The sequence below is a fragment of the Rhinopithecus roxellana genome, chromosome 4 (assembly GCF_007565055.1).
Source record: "Rhinopithecus roxellana isolate Shanxi Qingling chromosome 4, ASM756505v1, whole genome shotgun sequence".
NCBI lineage: Eukaryota > Metazoa > Chordata > Mammalia > Primates > Cercopithecidae > Rhinopithecus > Rhinopithecus roxellana.
Window position 1 is genome coordinate 158,863,715 of NC_044552.1, and position 19,863 is coordinate 158,883,577.

General features: G+C 46.2%; 1 protein-coding gene and 1 long non-coding RNA gene across 8 annotated transcripts in view; one reads left to right on the top strand and one right to left on the bottom strand.

Moving 5' to 3' along the window:
- The window catches only part of LOC104668857, a 123,059-nt gene that overhangs the window by 73,877 nt on the left and 29,319 nt on the right, over nt 1-19,863 (top strand). The window lies entirely within an intron of this gene.
- The window catches only part of TRAF3IP2 (TRAF3 interacting protein 2), a 59,325-nt gene continuing 42,794 nt past the window's right edge, over nt 3,333-19,863 (bottom strand). For 3 of the 5 annotated variants that reach the window (XM_030929599.1, XM_030929598.1, XM_010371652.2), the window contains 5 exons: nt 18,599-18,687; nt 12,729-12,797; nt 11,513-11,629; nt 7,994-8,068; nt 3,333-3,937 (listed from right to left, as the gene is read on the bottom strand). In XM_030929599.1, the coding sequence (XP_030785459.1) occupies nt 3,791-3,937; nt 7,994-8,068; nt 11,513-11,629; nt 12,729-12,797; nt 18,599-18,687 (497 nt within the window). In that variant the 3' untranslated portion in view covers nt 3,333-3,790. Of the gene's footprint in view, nt 3,938-7,993; nt 8,069-11,512; nt 11,630-11,906; nt 12,672-12,728; nt 12,798-18,598; nt 18,688-19,863 lie in introns of those variants that run through there. The other 2 variants (XM_030929600.1, XM_010371655.2) reach the window with 2 other exon arrangements.

A 19,863-nucleotide genomic window follows, 5' to 3' on the forward strand; every position in this document is an offset into this window, starting at 1 on the left:
ATTAAATATTAAATAAGAACCTAACCTTTCATTCCACAAACCCACCCCTCCTATCAGTGTAGGTCTGAATAAAGCCTTGGGGCCAAGAGGTTATTTTTACTAAGTCAGCCCTACCCCACTTCCACCCCAAAAAGTATCTAAAGATGAATGCCTGAGGACCAGCATAACATCTAAATCAACCAAGTGTTAATCTTACTGTCAGTGCTCTCAAATAGTTGTTACAATTCCTTTGATGGGCCAGTCGCGGTGGCTCACGCCTGTAATTCCAGCACTTTGGGAGACCGAGGCGGGCAGATCACGAGCTCAGGAGATGGAGACCGTCCTGGCTAACACGGTGAAACCCCGTCTCTGCTAAAAATACAGACAAATTAGCTGGGCGTGGTGGCAGTCACCTGTAGTCCCAGCTACTCGAGAGGCTGAGGCAGGAAAATCACTTGAACCCAGGAGGCAGAGGTTGCAGTGAGCTGTGATTGTGCCACTGCACTCCAGCCTGGGTGACAGAGTGAGACTCCATCTCAAAAAAAAAAAAAAAAAGTGCTTTGATGTTGGTGGTCATTGGATCTCATAGCAATTTCAGGGGCCAAGCTTTCATCACCTGGCCAAGTGCGTGTGTGTGTATGTATGTGTGTGTGTGTGTGTGTCTGTGTGTACTTTTTGTTTGTTTTTTTGCTACCGGTGCTACCAGCTGTAACACTTTAATGACTCTTTGTGGAACACCAGGGACCACTGTTCATCAACCTCGTGGGGTAGGAAGAGTGGAAGGAATGAGTGGCTCAGAGCTTAGGACAGGTCTCTGAAGGGAGGAAGGGTTAATAACGTCACATTCCTAAATCTTTGCAAGCTAGAAACATTTCAGAGTAATTGCTGATGTCATTTTATTTACAAATGTGTGTCGAATCCTTAATGATGGTGTCACCTCAGACTACAAAAGATAATGAAAAAAGAGAAAGAAGACTTGAAATTTGTGTTTGGGGTGTTTTCCAGGTTATCCAAATAAGAAAGTCAGTTCTACCCAGTCTCAACACTACGGAACTTATGTTACATGTCATAAAGTCTTACAAATGAGTACTTATGTTATGCTGGTTTTTCTTCTCTTTTCCTATTAAAGAACAAAGACATTCGTCTCGCCCAGTAGACATCTAAGTTATAAAGTAAATGAAACTATTGTTCTTTGCAGCGCATTAGCAATGTTTCTTATTTATAGTTGACAAGTATTTGTCCTTCCCCTGTGCTGACATGTAAGAGTTGGACTGGGCTGGGTGTGGCGGCTCCCGTCTGTAATCCCAGCACTTCGGGAGGCTGACACAGGTGAATCACTTGAGCCCAGGAGTTCGAGGCTAGCCTGGACAACATGGTAAAACCCTGTCTCTACAAAAAATACAAAACTTAACCAAGCATGTTGATGCACACCTATAGTCCCAGCTACTTGGGAGGCTGAAGTAGGAAGATCACCTGAGCCCAGCAAGGTCAAAGCTTCAGTGAGCTGAGACTGTGTCACTGCACTGCAGCCTGGGAAAGAGTGAGACCCTGTCTCAAAAAAAAAAAGAAAAAGAAAAGGTGGACTGTCTTATAGCACAAGTGAGCCTTGTTAAGAGGCTAGTAGATAAAGAAGGGGAAGCAGCAGCTTTCAGCCCCAAAAAGTCTTCACTGGGTTAGTAGCTTGGACCATAATTAAAGCCATCCCACCTTTATAGTTTATGTAGATTTGATACATGTATACATATTTTATATATGGATATGTATATGTGTTCTTTTTCTGGAGACCAGATAAACAGGATACATAGATACAGATAGATATCCAAAATTATCAACCCGAGGTATTGTTGAAGATTTATTTATTTATTTATTTTGAGACGGAGTCTCGCTCTGTCACCCAGGCTGGAGTGCAGCGGCATGATCTCGGCTCACTGCAAGCTCCGCCTCCCGGGTTCACACCATTCTCCTGTCTGAGCCTCCCCAGTAGCTGGGACTACAGGTGCCCGCCACTATGCCCGGCTAATTTTTTTCTATTTTTAGTAGAGACGGGGTTTCACCGTGTTAGCCAGGATGGTCTTGATCTCCTGACCTTGTGATCCACCTGCCTCGGCCTCCCAAAGTGCTGGGCTTACAGGTGTGAGAAGATATTTTTTAAAAGAGGAATATGTTGGCTGGGCATGGTGTCTCACACCTATAATCCCAGCACTTTGGGAGGCCGAGGCGGGCGGATCACAAGGTCAGGAGTTCGAGACCAGTCTGGCCAGTATGAAACCCCGTCTCTACTAAAAATACAAAAATTAGCCGGGCATGGTGGCAGGCACCTGTAGGCCCAGCTACTCGGGAGGTTGAGGCAGAAGAATCACTTGAACCCAGGAGGCACAGGTTGCAGTGAGCCGAGATGGCGCCCCTGCACTCCAGCTTGAACGACAGAGCGAGACTGTCTCAAAAAAAAAGAAGAAGAGGAAAATGTCTCTGTTAAGAAAATGTAAATTTATCCTCTGAAAGACATAATTATGAAAATGAAAACTCAGTCACACCTCAAAAGAATATTTAGAATTTAGAATTCAAATCTTTTAGAGTGATTAGAGATGCTTTTGTCCACGTCATTTTATAAATGAATCCCTGGAATCTAAGAAAAGTGAAAGGACTTGCTAAAGGTCACACAGCTAATTGGTGGTAGAACCAAAATTAGAACACAGACTATAATTCTGGCCTACATCCCTCGTCACTTCATACACATATGCAAATATTTTTACCTATGTAGTCAGATCTGAGAACCGTAATCATACTATTTAGAATCATGGTTATATGCTATATAAAGTTGTTTTGTTAAAAATGGGTGTTTTTGTTTGTTTGTTTGTTTGTTTGAGATGGAGTCTCGCTCTGTCTCCCAAGCTAGAGTGCAGTGGCATGATCTCGGCTCACTGCAACCTCTACCTCCCAGGTTCAAGCTATTCTCCTGCCTCAGCCTCCCAAGTAGCTGGGATTACAGGTGCACACCATCATGCCCAGCTAACTTTTTTGGATTTTTAGCAGAGATGGGGTTTCAACATGGTGGCCAGGCTGGTCTCAAACTCCTGACCTCAAATCATCCGCCTGCCTCAGCTTCCCAAAGTGTTGGGATTACAGGTGTGAGCCACTGCGCCCAGCCTAAAAATCTTTATTGCAAGAATAAAGCTTCCATGATTATGGTTCAAAAGGGTTGTTTAACTAGCTGGCTTTAATCCTTTAATACAGAGTGGTCTGTTATATTTATCTAATATTATATCTAAGCAGCTTTGTTGATGTCCCTGGAAGCAACCATATCATTATAAATTATATGTATCTATCTCCTTTGAGATAAGTAAAACATAATCTTACAAAAGAGTAAACATTTTATTATTTGTACATGAATCAGTTTGGTCTGAGGATACACAAGCATCTGGCTAACTCATAAAAGTAGCCTGAAGTGACAGGAGACTGTAGTCATTTCCATTGGCTGCCACATTCCTTGCATTATCTACTTGCTAAGCACTGAGCAGCCCAGAATGGACACATCAAACTGTCAGGAGGAACATGTGGGACCCTGGCACCTGCAATGGGTTTTTTAAAAGCAGAGAATGCAGAGCAGCCGCAGACTCTACTTCAAAGCCAGGGTGTGTGGAGGTCTCCGGGGAAGAACTCTGCACAGCAGATTTCCTGGGGGCCAGAGGGCCTCTCGGGGAGGAACAGATTAAAAACCAGCCAGGAGTGCTACCGACCAGCCTCAGCTGGAATGCTGTCAGAACAGGGCCCCAAACATGGCCTAGCCTCGGTGATCTGGGGATGAACAGTGTCACAAGGGAACCACCTGAAGGGTGGGCAGAGGCCCCCGTGGAGGAGCCACATACTCTTCCTCTCTCAGCAGCCGCAGCAGGATGTTTTTTTTATTCTTGGGCCAGCTGTAGATGTGAGTGTTCTGAAGCCAGGTGGGCACATGCTCCTATGGGAGACAGAATGACAGGAGCAAAGGTCATTAGAGAAAAACCTGGATTCCAGATCCCAGGCTCAGTTCCCAAATATTGCTGGCTCTCCCTACATGGGCGTTTCCTACCAAACTATCCTGGGAGTTGTGCTGTTTTGCTTTTGGAAAGGTTTAGCATGTGAAATGTTCTTGGCTCTGGGTACAAGCTGTATATCTCATTATAAAAACCACATGTGCATAGCATTTTCTGTCAGTCTCCCAGGCTACCTACCCTTTGCATTTCAACGTGCTTTTCACCACCCTCACATAAAAGGGGTAGGACAGAGGTCACACAGAGTGATGTGAATTCCCCTGTGACTTCAGAAGAAGTATGCCAGGGCTGTAGGCTTAAATCAATTAATTGCCCTTTCACTCCAGCCCCAGGTCTGGCCTGCAGTAGAGGGAGCCCATCAGACCTCAGTGATCAGGCAGAGGCAGAAACTGTTAGCCAGGGATCCTGGGGGTGCAGTGTCAGACTGCCCCCATGGAGTGGATATTCTGGTGGGGAGAGGCAGATCATAAGTAAAATGGATAGTGTGTTCAACGGTGACGCATGCTGTGGAGAAGAATTAAACAAGAAAGGGGACAGGGAGTGCTGGGGCAAGGGTGAAAGCTTTGCAGTTTTAAATAGGGTGCTTAGGAGAGGTCTCACTGAGAAAATGAGCAAAGACCTAAAAGAGTGGAAGAAGCAAGCTCTGTGGTTGTCTGGGTCCAGGCAGCTAGAAGAGCCAGCACGAAGGCCCTGTGGAGGAGTGTGTTGGGCCTAGTCACAAGCAACAAGGCTACGGTGAGTAGAGCAGAGTGAGTAGGTGCGGAGGAAGTAGAAGGGGCTGTATCAGATAGCGCCCTGTAGGCCTCGGTAAGGCCTTTGCTTTTGAGTCTAACTCCCAGGGACTATAGGGCGGGACTCCTCTAGGTACTATAGGATGTGCTTAGAGGCAGCACCTGCTGCATGGCAGGCATCACGCTGAGTACTGAGGATGCCCAAATGAAAAGGACGCAGGGACTGCCTTAAGGACTTCAAATCTTAGGATGAAAGCAAAATGTCAACAAACGATTTTCTAGTCAATAGTGTACCAAGGGGACAGGTGGTGACAGCGGCCTGTGCTGAGCTCAGGCAATATGGGCATTCTCTGAAGGACATTTAAAAATAATAACAAGGCCGGGCGCGGTGGCTCAAGCCTGTAATCCCAGCACTTTGGGAGGCCGAGACGGGCGGATCACGAGGTCAGGAGATCGAGACCATCCTGGCTAACACGGTGAAACCCCGTCTCTACTAAAAACTACAAAAAACTAGCCGGGCGACGTGGCGGCGCCTGTAGTCCCAGCTACTCCGGAGGCTGAGACAGGAGAATGGCGTGAACCCGGGAGGCGGAGCTTGCAGTGAGCTGAGATCCGGCCACAGCACTCCAGCCTGGGTGACAGAGCAAGACTCCGTCTCAAAAAAAAAAAAAAATAGCAAAACCAATGAAAATTTGGTCTATTTTTTATACCACCATGCTCCAATAATTCTAAACAATTATTCCCAGTACCCTCAACCCAAACGCATACCATTGATCCAAGGTGCTAGAATTAAGCGCTCTTAAGAAAAGGACAGGCCGGGCGCGCTGGCTCAAGCCTGTAATCCCAGCACTTTGGGAGGCCAAGACGGGCGGATCACGAGGTCAGGAGATCGAGACCATCCTGGCTAACACGGTGAAACCCCGTCTCTACTAAAAAATAGAAAAAAAATAGCTGGGCGATTTGGCAGGCGCCTGTAGTCCCAGCTATTCGGGAGGCTGAGGCAGGAGAGTGGCGTGAACCCAGGAGGTGGAGCTTGCAGTGAGCTGAGATCCGGCCACTGCACTCCAGCCTGGGCACGAGACTCCGTCTCAGAAAAAAAAAAAAAAGAAAGAAAAAGAAAAGGACGATGAAATATATCGGCATGGAGGTAAAGAGGTGTCAGGGCAGGGCGCAGTGGCTCACGCCTGTAATCCCAGCACTTCGGAGGCTAAGGAAAGCAGATTACCTGAGATCAGGAGTTCAAGACCAGCCTGGCCAACATGGTGAAACCCTGTCTCTACTAAACATACAAAAATTAGCCAGGCATGGTGGCGAGCGCCTATAACCCCAGCTACTTGGGAGGCTGAGGCAGGAGAATTGCTGGAACCTGGGAGGTGGAGGTTGCAGTGAGCCAATATTGCACCATTGCACTCCAGCCTGGGTGACAGAGCAAGACCCTTTCTCAAAAAAAAAAAAAAAGAAAGAAAGAAAGAAACACTTTGGGAGGCCTAGGCGGGTGGATCATGACGTCAAGAGAACGAGACCATCCTGTCCAACATGGTGAAACCCCGTCTTCACGAAAAACACAAAAATTAGCTGGGCGTAGTGGCATGTCCCTGTAGTCCCAGCTACTTGGGAGGCTGTGAGAGGAGAATCGCTTGAATCCGGGAGGCGGAGGTTGCAGTGAGCCAAGATCACACCACTGCACTCCAGCCTGAGGACAGAGCAAGACCCCATCTCAAAACAAACAAACAAACAAACAAACAAGCAAAAGAGGTGTTGGGGAGGCTAGAGAGATTAGGTGATATAAGGGTAAGTAAGAGTTCACTAGGCCGGTGAGTTAGGGAAGAGCATTGCAAGCAGATGGAACAGAAAAGGCAAAGTCACAGAGATACAAAAGAACACAGCATGTGTGAGAGCATGCTGAAGTGGTCCAGGGTGACCAGAGCACAGAGCATCTACAGAGAATGATAAGAGAAATCTACGCAAGGGGACACAGTCCTCTTCTGAGAGGTCTCATAGCTCATGCTAAGAAAGGCAGATACGATCTTGTAGTCAATGGGAAAACAGCACACAATTTTTAAGCTACCAAGAAACAGATCAGACCTACAGTTTGGATGTTCGTCTTTGATGGCAGAGCAGAGGATGGCTAGCACAAGGTCAAAGTGGAGATGAGACCAGTAAGGAGACTCAGGTAAGTGAGAGCAGTGAAACTCTGGGCAAAGGCAGCGCAGGGAGGATAGAAAGGTGTGCCATTGTACAGGCTGTGCATCATGCAGCCTGAGTGTCCCATTCCCATAAACTGGAGCCTCCCTCATCCAGGGCAGAGGTCTCAGTGCAGTCTTGGTATCTGAGGATCCCTCCAGGGTGAAACAGGGTCTGAGTTGAGGGTGCTGTGGTCTGATTCTCAGCATGTTTACTCCACCACCACCTTCCCTTTGCCAAACCTGGAATGTGGCCTCAGATGGTTCTGCCCCCATTCTCCAAACTGACTGGCAGACTCTTCTGGTGTGAAAAGCCTCATATGAATCACAGCAAAGTTCACTCTGGTAACTGTAGATTTAATTCCTGTAATCATTAGCTTTGAGAGCTGAACTATGTGCAGTGAAATGCCTCCCTGGAACAGCCAGCAAAAACCATACACATCTTAACTTTTATGTACAAGAGATAAGAAGTATCACATGAACCTTCTCTTTTTCTCTCTTGAGTTAAAATAGAAACTTTGTGTGCAATGGTTCTTTGAACAATTAGGACAGCAGCGATCCTATCAGATAGCTTTAAAACCTTTCAGATTCATGCTGCTGAACTGAGTGGTACAACTTGTTGAACTTTCTGGTAACATTGTTATCTTTAAGGATTGATAAAGAATCGAGGGCAGACACGGTGGATCACGCCTGTAATCCCAGCACTTTGGGAGGCTGAGGCAGGCAGATCACCTGAGGTCAGGAGTTCAAGACCAGCCTGGCTAACATGGTGAAACCTCATCTCTACTAAAAATACAAAAATTAGCCAAGCGTGATGGCGGGGACCTGTAATCCCAGCTACTTGGGAAGCTGAAGCAGGAGGATCACTTGAACCCAGGAGGCAGAGGTTGCAGTGAGTCAAGGTCGTGCCATTGCACTCCAGGCTGGGCAACACAGCGAGACTCCATATCAAAAAGAGAAAAAAGAAAAGAAAGAAAAAAAGAATGGACAAGATTTTCCACTTAAAATCCCAGATGGCAAAGCAAACCGAAGATTGAATTATGAGGATTTTGTTTCTCTGTTTGCTTACCTTCTTAGCATTTGGGAAGAGCACAGGGATGAATCTGAAATTCATGCTTCCTTGTTTTATGAACTCAATCTGCATCTGAAACCAAACAAATGTGAAGGTTTAATTTCAGGAATGAGGATGAGGAGTTAATGGTACCCATAATCACGCACGTCCCATGGCATTTTTCTTCTGATTCCATACTTGAGTGCCACACACTTAGCATTTTAAAGCCTCCCCATTACACATCTATTCCATTCACTCATCAGTCGATTATTGGGGGCCTATTAGAAGTCACATTCTATGTCAGACTTTGGGTTTTAAGGATTAGGGTACACCCTCCAGGGTATGCTGGAACTGGCTTGCAGCAGCTCACAAAAGCTGGTTGTGTGCCTCTCTTCCTAATTCTGTGTTCAGTGACTTTACACTGATAGCTTGAAACTGGCAATGGTATTGGAGAGTATTTATACCATGGAAATAGGTAAGTGCTATAAATCAGGAGAGCCAGCTTAGCAGAACACCACAGATACAGTCCCTATCTTCACAAAGCCAGCAGTCTAGTGGGCAGGCAGAAAGGGAAATGACCAACCAGAGTGCAGGGTGAAAAGTATGAACAACTGCTCTGGAAGCCCAGAGCGGGGGCCATCCATTCCACATTGGAGACTGGAAGGACAGTTACAAAAGAGGGTTCATTCGGGCACTGAAAGAAAAGATTTTGGTCAAATAGGGAAAATAGAGGCAAGGGGAAGGACCTTCATAGCAGAAGCAACAGCATGAGCAAATGTCTGGAGGTGTGAAAGTGTGTTGATGTGGTTGGGACCAGCTACTAATGCACTGTGGCTAGAGCACAAGATGGGCTTGGCAGAGAGGGGCTGTCAATTGTGAAGAGCTCTGTCTGCCAGGCTTTAGGTTCCTCACACCAGTTCCAATATGCTCTGACGCTGCGGTAGCCCAAGAAGATTTAGCTACCAAGAGCTCTCTCAAAAATCAGAATTTTCAATAGGAGTTAGAGTCTTCCAAATCCTGTGATCAGCACAAAGCTTTCGGTCATCTGATGAGAAGGAGACGAGGAATTATGTGTTTCCAACCATTTCATCTTCCAATTCATTTTTATAACTGAGAAGTTTTCTTTGTGCATGGAAATAACAGAGCAGAGAAGAAAGTGACAGTGGTGATGGCCATTATTGAAATCACCATAGAAACCCCTCATAAACACACACTCTCACATACTCGCATACACAAACACACACACACGATCACACAACACACACAAATCCTCCACAGGGTGTTTTCTCGGAATCACCTCTCTCCAAAAACCAGACGATAACACCAAGAACATATTTTAAAATGACCCAAGTACTGTGCAGCTAGAAGCACCCACCACTCCAGCACCAAGTACACATGAAAGGAAGGGGATGGGGTACATAAGTTAGTTAGTTACGAGTGAAGCGCTGAGTTTTGTCTGACTTCTAGGACTCCGTATACTGTGAAGGACTCCGTATACTGTGAAGTTTGGCTTGTGCACTAGGCTGCCCAGCCTGTGGAGGTGCCAGCCAGCAGCAGTGCATTTTTATTTTCTCTCATCCTTCCAGATACTGAGCTTCTGTAAACTAATTCACTCTATGATGCAGTTACTCATCAGTACCTCTGCACTACCTCTGTCATGGCCAAGTTCTTATTGTTCCAGGGTTTTCTGTTGCCTAGAGGGGTCCAGGAAGTCAGCCCAGCAGGCAGGAAGGCACTTCTGTATCTGACCTCTTCGACACCTTCTGTGATGAGTAAGGGCCCAAGACATTGTGGCCGAAGAAACCAAGTTTGGAGACAGTCTGGTTCCAGTTGGTACAGTCAGACAAGCTCTGAGGCCAAGCTGTGTATTACTGCCTGGCTACACCACACACCCACAGAGCTAGACAGGTTTCCTTAGGAACTGGCTGAGACCTCGAGCCCTTCCCACGCACCAGCTGTCAGCTTCTGGGACTGGCAGGTTCCTAGAGATGCAGACAGGACATCAGGTGCTCTGAAGCCATGCGGTCGTGCATCAGACAACCAAGGGCCGGCAGCACCCAGAGCCAGCCATGACCTTTTAAGGCAGTTTACTCCCAGAAATGATACCTTTCCAGAGCACTGCACAAGGGCTGTGAGACTGGTTGAGACCAGAAGAGGAGGGAGCCTTATCTCCTGACTCCCTCACCTCCCTTTTTAACCTCATCACCTTGCCTCGGCTCTTCCTTCGGCTTGGGTATGAGCTCACATGAGTGGTCTGCACTTGGTGGAAAGGGAGACAGAGACCGTGAAGACTCAGATGGGAACACCCACCCTGCTCCTTTCCCACGCTGCTGATCCACAGGACAGACCTGGGACCTATGTCTGCTTCCCCTGAGATAAAGCTGTGTGCCCCGAGACAGCCTGACTGTGTCCTCCCCATCTTCCCGTCTTAGTGACACTCTATGCCCATTCCAGGTGCCTTCCGCCTCATGGAGTGTTAGAGCTGAAATGGAGCTTATCAGTTCTAGTCCAGTGATTTTCCAAGCCTTTTAAAATCTCAGAATCCTTGGTCAACTAACAAGCCTGAGAGAAGTACGAACCAGCTCTGGCTGAGGTGGGGGTGGGAGGCACAGACCCAGCCCCTCCTCCAGCACATATGGACACCCATTGGGAACTCCACAGGACAGCTTGAAAATCACAAGTGTAGCAATGTATCCTAGTCAAGCAGAAACTGTCTCCACAGCATCTCTATAATCACGGGGAGCAGGAGGAGTGGTAGCCCATAAAACAGCCAGTTCCAAAGCTGGGTGATTGTTTTGGTCAGAATGTTCTAGTTTGATCCCATGCTGAGCAAGGTGAATATCATAAATGTCTCCCACTGATTTGAATATAACCAGGCCCCATAGTTCCCACCTGTCATGAGCTAAGAACACTCCCTTCCCTTGTCTGAGCATCTGATATGCACCAGATATTTTGAAAACATGATTTCATTTCATCTTCACGACAACCTGTAAGTATTAGCAACCCATTTTGTGAATAGGGACATTGAGGCACGAAGAGTTTAAGCAGTAGAGCCATGATCACACAGCCTGTACGTGAGGAAGCCAACTTGAACCAGGCCCATGTGATGCAACAGCAGGTGTCCCTTTCACTACGCCACCTGTCTTTCTGAAAAGGTAGGGCACAGAACATGATACAGCTGCAGGAGCCAGCCCTCCTCACTGCCCTGTCTCCCGCCTCCTAGGACTTCATAGTTGCTGGTAAACAGCTAAGCCAGCAGAGCACATCTTTCCAGAATCTTGGATCCTAGAGATCACAGATTGCGCTCCCCTTGCAACTGATAGGAACAACTGAGTCCCAGAGGTGCAGTACCTTGCCCACAGTCCCTAAGGTAGATGGAGCCAGAAACAACAGCCCCTCTCCTGACACTGCAGGCCTGGTGCTCTTCACCCAGCATCATGCTGCCTTCAGTTGGTCTCTGGGGAAGAATGGGACTTCCCTGGACAAGGTATCCATCCCCAGGGGACAGTGAGGTGCTGTGATCCCCTCCTCACTCACCATTCGATGAATGTACTTAGTATGTAAGCCATGCTCATCCTCGTCCAGCTGCGACTCAGCGCCTTCCACATCCTGTTTGTATTTGGGGCTGATTGCTACGATTATCATCACGGTCTTCTGTTAATGAGAGGGAGAAAGGCATGTTTATGGAAGTGTAAAGTGTGGTCTGTTTGGTGAAGGCGGGCTGGAAACTGGCCAGCAGGACTGCGGGGATTCTCTGACACACCGGGGATAGAGGGCCAGGCTCATCCTCCATAGAAAGAGAAGCACTGGCCCCCACTCAGGCAGACTCTTGTCTCTGCTTCTCCCTCCGTCTCCAGCCCAGCCCCACCTCGAACATGCAGAGCAAATCGTTCAGAGAGGGGCTCTCCCAAAGAGATGTGCTTTTGCCTACCATTGTCCACAACCATCATTAATGAACCTCTAATGAAAGCCTGAATCACGGAGTCTGCGTCGTGGCAAAAAGGCACTGCAACACCAACGGTGAGCAGCACCCTTCCTCCCCTCAGCTGCTTCTGAGCTGCCAGTCACTGCACTCTTGACTGCCCTGTCTTCTGCGTGTACACATTAGCACAGTCGGTAGGAACAGACCGTTCAGCACAAAGCAAACATCAGGCTGCAGACAAAAGGAAAAGTGCAAAACCCCAGCCTGCTGAGACTCCCGTCCCCCACCAGCTCCCTCCGAAAGAAGCGGCCGACATGGACACGCTGGCAGCAATCAATTTCGATCTTGTTAAAGCACAACGGGTCCCAGTGGCCGGTATAGATTCTGTCAGTGGAGAACAATCACGGGGCTGCGCGTGGGCACCCCAGGGGTGGTGTGCTGTGCAGCCTGCGAGGCTGCCTGGGAAACCTCTTCAGCCCATTTCTACAAAACACTTGGGGTGGCCTCAGATGAAATTGAATTCTGCTGCTCTCTCCCCACTCTCCGCCTTCATTTCCTTCTTTCCTATTCTCATCAAAAGATTGTTTCCTCTGATTGTTATCAACCACCTGTGTCTGGTTTGACCGTTATTTCCTGCCTGTGCATGTCCAAGAGGGCGACCCCATCCTTCCTTTCCAAGTCTCTGCACAGCTTCCAACAAGGGAGGCTTTGTTGGGGCTTTCTCAGCTTCAGACTTAGGTGGGTATGCCAGGGTTTCTTTCATAAAACAACTTCGTAAGCTCGTTGTCTTTCTCACCAGAAAACAACCTCTGATTTTTGGAATGTACTTACATCCCTAAGGTAGCGCTCCATCCATTTAATGATATCAATGCCTCGGATTCTATCCTCAAATATGTCAATCTGCAAGAAAAAGATGAGGGAGCTGGCCCTTACTGAGAGGTTCTCTCAAGATGCAGAACAGAAGAAAACACGATACTATATACATTTCAAGCTCCAAAACTTAACTAATGCTTTTTGCCAGGAGGAGCACATAGGTCTAAAAAACAAAATATAATTTTCTGAAAATATTCCCTATTTCAACATTAGTAGGCATTTAAGTAGTTAATATTATGTTCATAATTAGGATATTCTGATACACATCAAAATATATCTATGACTACACAATAATCAGGTTTTTAAAAATCTGAGTGACACAGTATACCACTAAGTTGGATATAAGCCAGTAATATACATACATTATACATCTGTAATTTAGACATTTGAAAGGCAAACATAATTGTGGAACTTTTTTTTTTTATTTATTTATTTATTTTTTTTTTTTTTTTTTTTGAGACGGAGTCTCGCTCTGTCGCCCAGGCTGGAGTGCAGTGGCCGGATCTCAGCTCACTGCAAGCTCCGCCTCCCGGGTTTACGCCATTCTCCTGCCTCAGCCTCCCGAGTAGCTGGGACTACAGGCGCCCGCCACCTCGCCCGGCTAGTTTTTTGTATTTTTTCAGTAGAGACAAGGTTTCACTGTGTTAGCCAGGATGATCTCGATCTCCTGACCTCGTGATCCGCCTGTCTCGGCCTCCCAAAGTGCTGGGATTACAGGCTTGAGCCACCACGCCCAGCCAATTCTGGAACATTTTAATGGATGTGTGGCATACAAGTAACTGAGATGCAAGTGTGGTGCTTTACTTGCATTAGTGAGGTCATTATTATGGTATTATGTCCAGTTTCGATCTATATGTTTCAAAAGGATTGTATGAAACTTGGAGCAGAGCCAAGGAATAGTCACAAAAACAATTACTGAAATGGTAGGGAAGAGGTTTATGATGAAAGTCAGAAGTAGAACTCTTAGGCCTTGAAAAGGCTGATATTTACTATCAGTGTTCAAGTTTTTGAAGGGATATTTTAAAAGGAGAAAATCAGTTATTTTTTATTTTATAAGAAACCAAATAAGAAGGCCCTTCTTGGGCTCAGGCTTATACTGCAGCGTGTGTGTGTGTGTGTGTGTGTGTGTGTGTGTGTGTGTGTGTGTGTGTGTGTGTTTTTACGAGGTGCTCTTGATGGGAAGAGGGATTATATACTGGAATGGGTAACTCAGCGAGAGTGTCCCTGGGGAGGGGTTATGTGATTCAGCTGCACTGCTCCCAGATTACTTGTCCTAAATGTCACTCCAGGCCAGGCACGGTGGCTCATGCCTGTATTCCCAGCACTTGGGAGGCTGTGGCAGGCAGATCACTTGAACCCAAGAGTTCCAGACCAGCCTAGGAAATATGGTGAGACTCCATCTCTACAAAAAATACAAAAAATTAGCCGGACATGGTGACATGAACCTGTAGTCCCAGCTACCCGGGAGGGTGAGGCAGGAAGATGGGTTAACCATGGGAGGTAGAGGCTGCAGTGAGCTGTGGCCATGCCACTGTATTCCAGCCTGAGCAAAAGAACAAGACCCTGTCTCAAAAATAAAAAGTAAATGTCACTCCACTGTTCAGGACTGATCAAGTCAAGTCCCAGCCCTTCAACAGGCTTTCTGTGCCATCCATGATCCAGCCTCGCCTCTCTTTTCCCCACATATCCTGTCTACTTTACTCCCCACATTGGTGTCCCCTGTATCCTAAAAGCAGAGCACAAGGTCCCCTGCTCTGTGAATCCTTCCCACACGCCAATCTCCTCCTCTTCCTCACTTCACCTAACTCTACCCCATTGTGACCACTAATGATACCGGACAATGAACACATATGATAACATTCTTTTATTCAGGACATGTTTCATTTATGTCTGCTGTGTCTCTTCAACCTGATGCTAAGCTTCCTATGGAAAGAGACTATGCCCTGTGTACGCCAAACTATCACATACGTAGAGTACAGAGTTCAGAATATGTGTCTTTACATGAAAAATGGAATGGCTGTTATTTTGGTTTAGATGACTCCTGTTTTCAAATGTGTGATGGCCAATGACTACTCTTGAGAACGCTCTTGTAGCTTTCTGTGACTGTGTCGCTAATCCATTGATATTATATGGGAGAGAAGGAATATAGTGTTAGGGTTGAGAAGAAATGGACAGCTTGGGTTCTATCTTGGCTTTGCCACTTCCCACCTGCATGACTTTGGAAATGTTACTAGAACTCGCTAAATTTTATCTTCACTTGTAATATGTGGTTAATAAACTGACTTCCTAGGGTGGTTGTGAGGACTTAAATGAGTTAACATGGAAAAGGCCTATCATAATGCCAGGCAGGAAATAAGCACTCAATAAATGGTGATAATTGGCCGGGCATGATGGCTCACGCCTGTAATCCCAGCACTTTGGGAGGCTGAGGCGGGCAGATCACTTGAGGTTAGGAGTGTGAGACCAGCCTGGCCAATATGGTGAAACCCCGTCTCTACTAAAAATACAAAAAAAAAAATAAGCTGAGCTTGGTGGCAGGCGCCTGTAATCCCAGTTACGCAGGAGGCTGAGGCAGAAGAATTGCTTGAGCCTGGGAGGCAGAGGTTGCAGTGAGCTGAGATCATGCCACTGCACCCCAGCCTGGGCGACAGAGCAAGACCTCGTCTCAAAAAATTAAATAAATAAAAAATGGTGATTATTGTTATTATCCAAGCACTCTAAATTATTCCCAGCTACTGAGGTGGACATCCTGGGTAGTGCAATGAGCTGGATAGCTTCCATTTGTTTCTCCAAGTCTCTCCCAAAGTTCATAGCTTCTGTCATGATCATTCCTCCACACAGCTACTATTATGGGCTGAATTGTGCTCCCAAAATTCCTATGTTGAAGCCCTATCTCCCAGTACCTCAGAATGTGACTGTATTTGGAGATAGGACCTTTAGAGAAGTAATTAGGGTAAAAAGAGGTGATATGTGTGGGCCCTAATCCAGTAAGACTGGTGTCCAGGGTTAGAACAGACATGTGTCCACACAGAGGACAGACCATGTGAGGACAGAAGGAGAAGACAGCCAGCTACCAGTCAAGGAGAAATGCCTCGGGATGAAATCAACCCTGCTGAAACTTTGATCTTGGACTTCCAGCCTCCAGAACTGTGTGAAAATAAATTTCTATGCTTAAGCCATCCAGTCTGTAGTACTTTATGGGAATCCTAGCAAACTACTATAGCCATCCTCTTCATGTTCCAGTAAGAATTCCTCCTTTGCGTCTTTAGAACTAGGGGCAGTAACAACTCCCTGCTTTTGCTAGTGCCAGCATACTGCACTATCCCCAATAAAATTGGATTCTCTAAAACCTACCCAAAGCTTTGTAATAGGCCCTTTATTACACTCTCCTTAAATTACTCATTAAGTGTTTCTTTCCACTAAGGGGATCTGGATGTTTCCATAATAACTTAGCTGTCCAAGACCGGGCTCTGTGATTTCTACCACAAGTCTACATAGAGATGAGGGTCAGGGACAGATTTAAATTCTGCCTAAGCAGCCCCTGGTTGCTAAGATAAACAAACAAACAAAACCTAAGCTCTTCTCCAGGGGCAATCAGTATGTGCCTTTGGAAATGACAAAAAGTAATATCTTTTCTGAAATGTTGGCCTTATGTTTTGTTATTTATTTATATTACAGACATGGTCTTGCTATATGGCCCAGGCCGGCCTCCAACTCCTGGACTCAAGTGATCCTCCTACCTCTGCCTCCCAAGTAGCTGGGACTACAGGCGCACACCACCACACCCAGTGTAATTTGATTTTATGTCACAGTTGCCACAGTGCTTTCTTTTTTTCTATTTTTTTTGGAGACAGAGTCTTGCTCTATCACCCAGGCTGGATTGGAGTGCAGTGATGTGATCCTGGCTCACTGCAACTTCCACCTCCCAGATTCAAGCAATTCTTGTGCCTCAGCCTCCCAAGTAGCTGGGACTACAGGTGCACACCACCATGCCAGCCTTTTTTTTTTTTTTTTTTTTTTTTTGGAGACAGAGCCTTGCTCTGTCACCCAGGCTGGAATGCAGTGAAAAGATCTCAGCTCACTACAACCTTCACCTCCAGGATTCAAGCAATTCTCCTGCCTCAGCCTCCCAAGTAGCTGGGTCTACAGGCGTGTGCCACCACACTCGGCTAATTTTTTTGTATTTTTTGTAGACATAGGGTTTCACTATGTTGTCCAGGCTGGTCTTGAACTCCTGACCTCAGGTGATCTGCCTGCCTCAGCCTTACAGAGTGCTAGTATTACAGGTGTGAGCCACTGCACCTGGCCATATTTTGTATTTTAGTAGAGATGGGGTTTCTCCATGTTGCCTAGGCTCGTCTCGAACTCCTGAGCTCAGGCAATTTGCCCACCTTGGCCTCCCAAAGTGCTAGGATAACAGGCATGAGCCACACCTGGCCACTACAGTGCTTTCTTATACCAGAAATGAGTAAGGGAAATATTAGTCTCTATATAATTATGGAGTTGGATTGTATAAGTTGTATACTTTTTTTAAAAAAGAACTTTCATTTTCATTTTTTTAAAAAAATTGTCTTGGCCGAGTGCGGTGGCTCACACCTGTATTCCCAGCACTTTAGGAGGCCGAGGTGGGCAGATCATGAGGTCAGGAGTTTGAGACCAGCCTGGCCAAGATAGTGAAACCCCATCTCTACTAAAAATAAAAAATTAAAAAATTAAAAAAAATTAGCTAGGCATGGTGGTGGGCACCTGTAATCCTAGCTACTTGGGAAGCTGAACCTGGGAGGCGGAGGTTGCAGTGAGCCAAGACTGCGCCACTGCACACCAGCAACAGTTCGAGATTCTGTCTCAAAAAGAAAAAAAAAATTATCTTATAGAATAAAGAAAACTTCAAATAAAAACTCCTGTTAAACAATACTAAATAACTTTAAAAATGGATATTTAGTTACTAAGTATCCCTCTTTACCCATAGACATTTATATTCATATTTCCCTTAATTTTTCACCACTCTCTAGAATTCACTAGAAGAGGCCTAGAAGAGGGCTCTGGAAAGGAAAAGAAGTTATCTCAGTGTTTGAGGAAAGCCAGTCCCCTGAGTAGCATCGTGTGGTATTTTATTTATCATAGAGAAAAATTTACATGGCTTTAAGCTGTACTGTGTCAAGGGACCGCCGGGCGACAGGCGCAGTGTGTGTTTCCTGAGATTTCTGGGGCCAAGATCACAGTGGACCTGCAGGGCTGGGTTAGGTCAGCCTCCCCTGGAACTGGATTAGACCAGCCCCAAACCTGGCCAGTATCGCCCATCCAGAAGCATCACTGTGTCAAGGTGCGGAAACAGCAGCTGTGCACAGTGGGGGATTCAGGCTGCAGGGTTCTACTTCAAACTTCATAACCCAGTGCAGAACAAAAGGACTTTGTTAAATAAGCAGGTGACCATAGTGAAGCCTGCAGCTTCCTGGATTATGGGAAGCTCAACCAAAGTGGGTATGACTGGTGAGAAAGGGTAAAGCTACAAAGTGCAGCAAGAGCCCGGCGTTTCCTTCAGGCCGGGGGCTAGCTGCATATGTGGTCCGCATTAGCGCTGATCTTGCTGTTCAGAGGCACGTGGGGTCACTCAAACAGCATACAGGGAAAAAAATGCTGGAGACTTCAGATAGTTTAAAATCTAGAAAATAATTATTACCTAAATCTATAAGCATTCAATGCATAATCACATAAATCAAACAATATCATTTAAAACACCAAAAGCTATTACACTTTTTCTTCTGCTGCTTTTCTCTCCATTGTACTCACTATAACTGTTCAGTTATCTATTTGGACAAAATACTTACTGCAGTTTGGAAGCCATTTACCAACAAAAAGTTCACGAATTTCACCACCTCCATAGCTGTGTCCATCGAATAAGTGATAAAGACTTTCCCTAAGAGAAAATTTTTACATTTATTAGAAACTGGTCAAATTTTTCTATTCTAAACAAACTTCTAAATGTAATATCTTTTGTCCTTCTGGAATAATAAAGGGAAACCTTAGGCTGGGGGTGCTCTAAGAGCTTATGCCTGCATTGTATGGGTTGCTGTCCTCAGGGCACAGCTCCTCAGGCCCAAAATGCCAGCGGGTCTGTCCAAGGGAGTGCAGACTGCTCAGTGAGAATGGAAATCAGAGCGACAGGGAAGAGCACTGGCAGGCTCAGACAAGCCTAAAGGGGCTTCTGAAAAACCGCGAGGCATTAACAAGAAATCTACCACCCAGAATCCCCGAGCCCTTAAGATCAGGCACCGCCTAGTTTCTTAGAGACACTTGGCACTGTGCCCAAGGAATACTCTCACAGCAGGCAAAGAAGCTAAAACTTGCTAAGGGGCCACCCAGCAGCGTCTCCTTTTGATCTCCTGATGCTCTCCGCTGCCCTGAAAGCTCGCTCTTCTGACAAGAGCAAGTGGGAGGAGAGTGAGAAAGTGGTTCCCCCGCTCCCTTCTTCCCCGCAATCCACTCACTTTTGGAGAAAGGCCAGGAAGTTTGGAGTAGACCAAAGCACAGCTCAGAAATGTTAGTAAAAAAAAAAAAAAACTTCAGCAGCTTGAAGGAGAGACACTGCCTCTGGACAGTCCAACATCACAGACTCCATCACTCATCCCTGGGTCAGCTTAGAGCAGCAGACAGTACCGTTTGGACAAGCTTAACCCAGTCAGGATGAACCAGTGTTTTCTCAGGCTAAAGTCTTAGGGAAATTGTCTGACTAGCATTTTAATGTGAAAGCTGAATAATCTCTGTGTGTTGGCTTTTAGTCTGGAATGGACCAGTTAAATCTCAGGAAACCCTTGGGGCAGAGGATGGAGAAGAAAGGGGGGCTGGAGAGAAAATACGAATCTGTATCTACTCGGAGGTTTTTTGAAACACACCTTCCAAATGGAAGTGTGTATAATGGTCATATTATACATTTAAGCAGCTAGATATATTGATGGTACTCCATTTTCTTCTGAACACCTAACATTCACCCAATTCTTACATATTTTAGGACTTCCTTTACAGATTGTGGTAAGATATATATGATCTATAGACCGATATCAGGACTATAACGTATGCGGGGCAGCATCTGTTC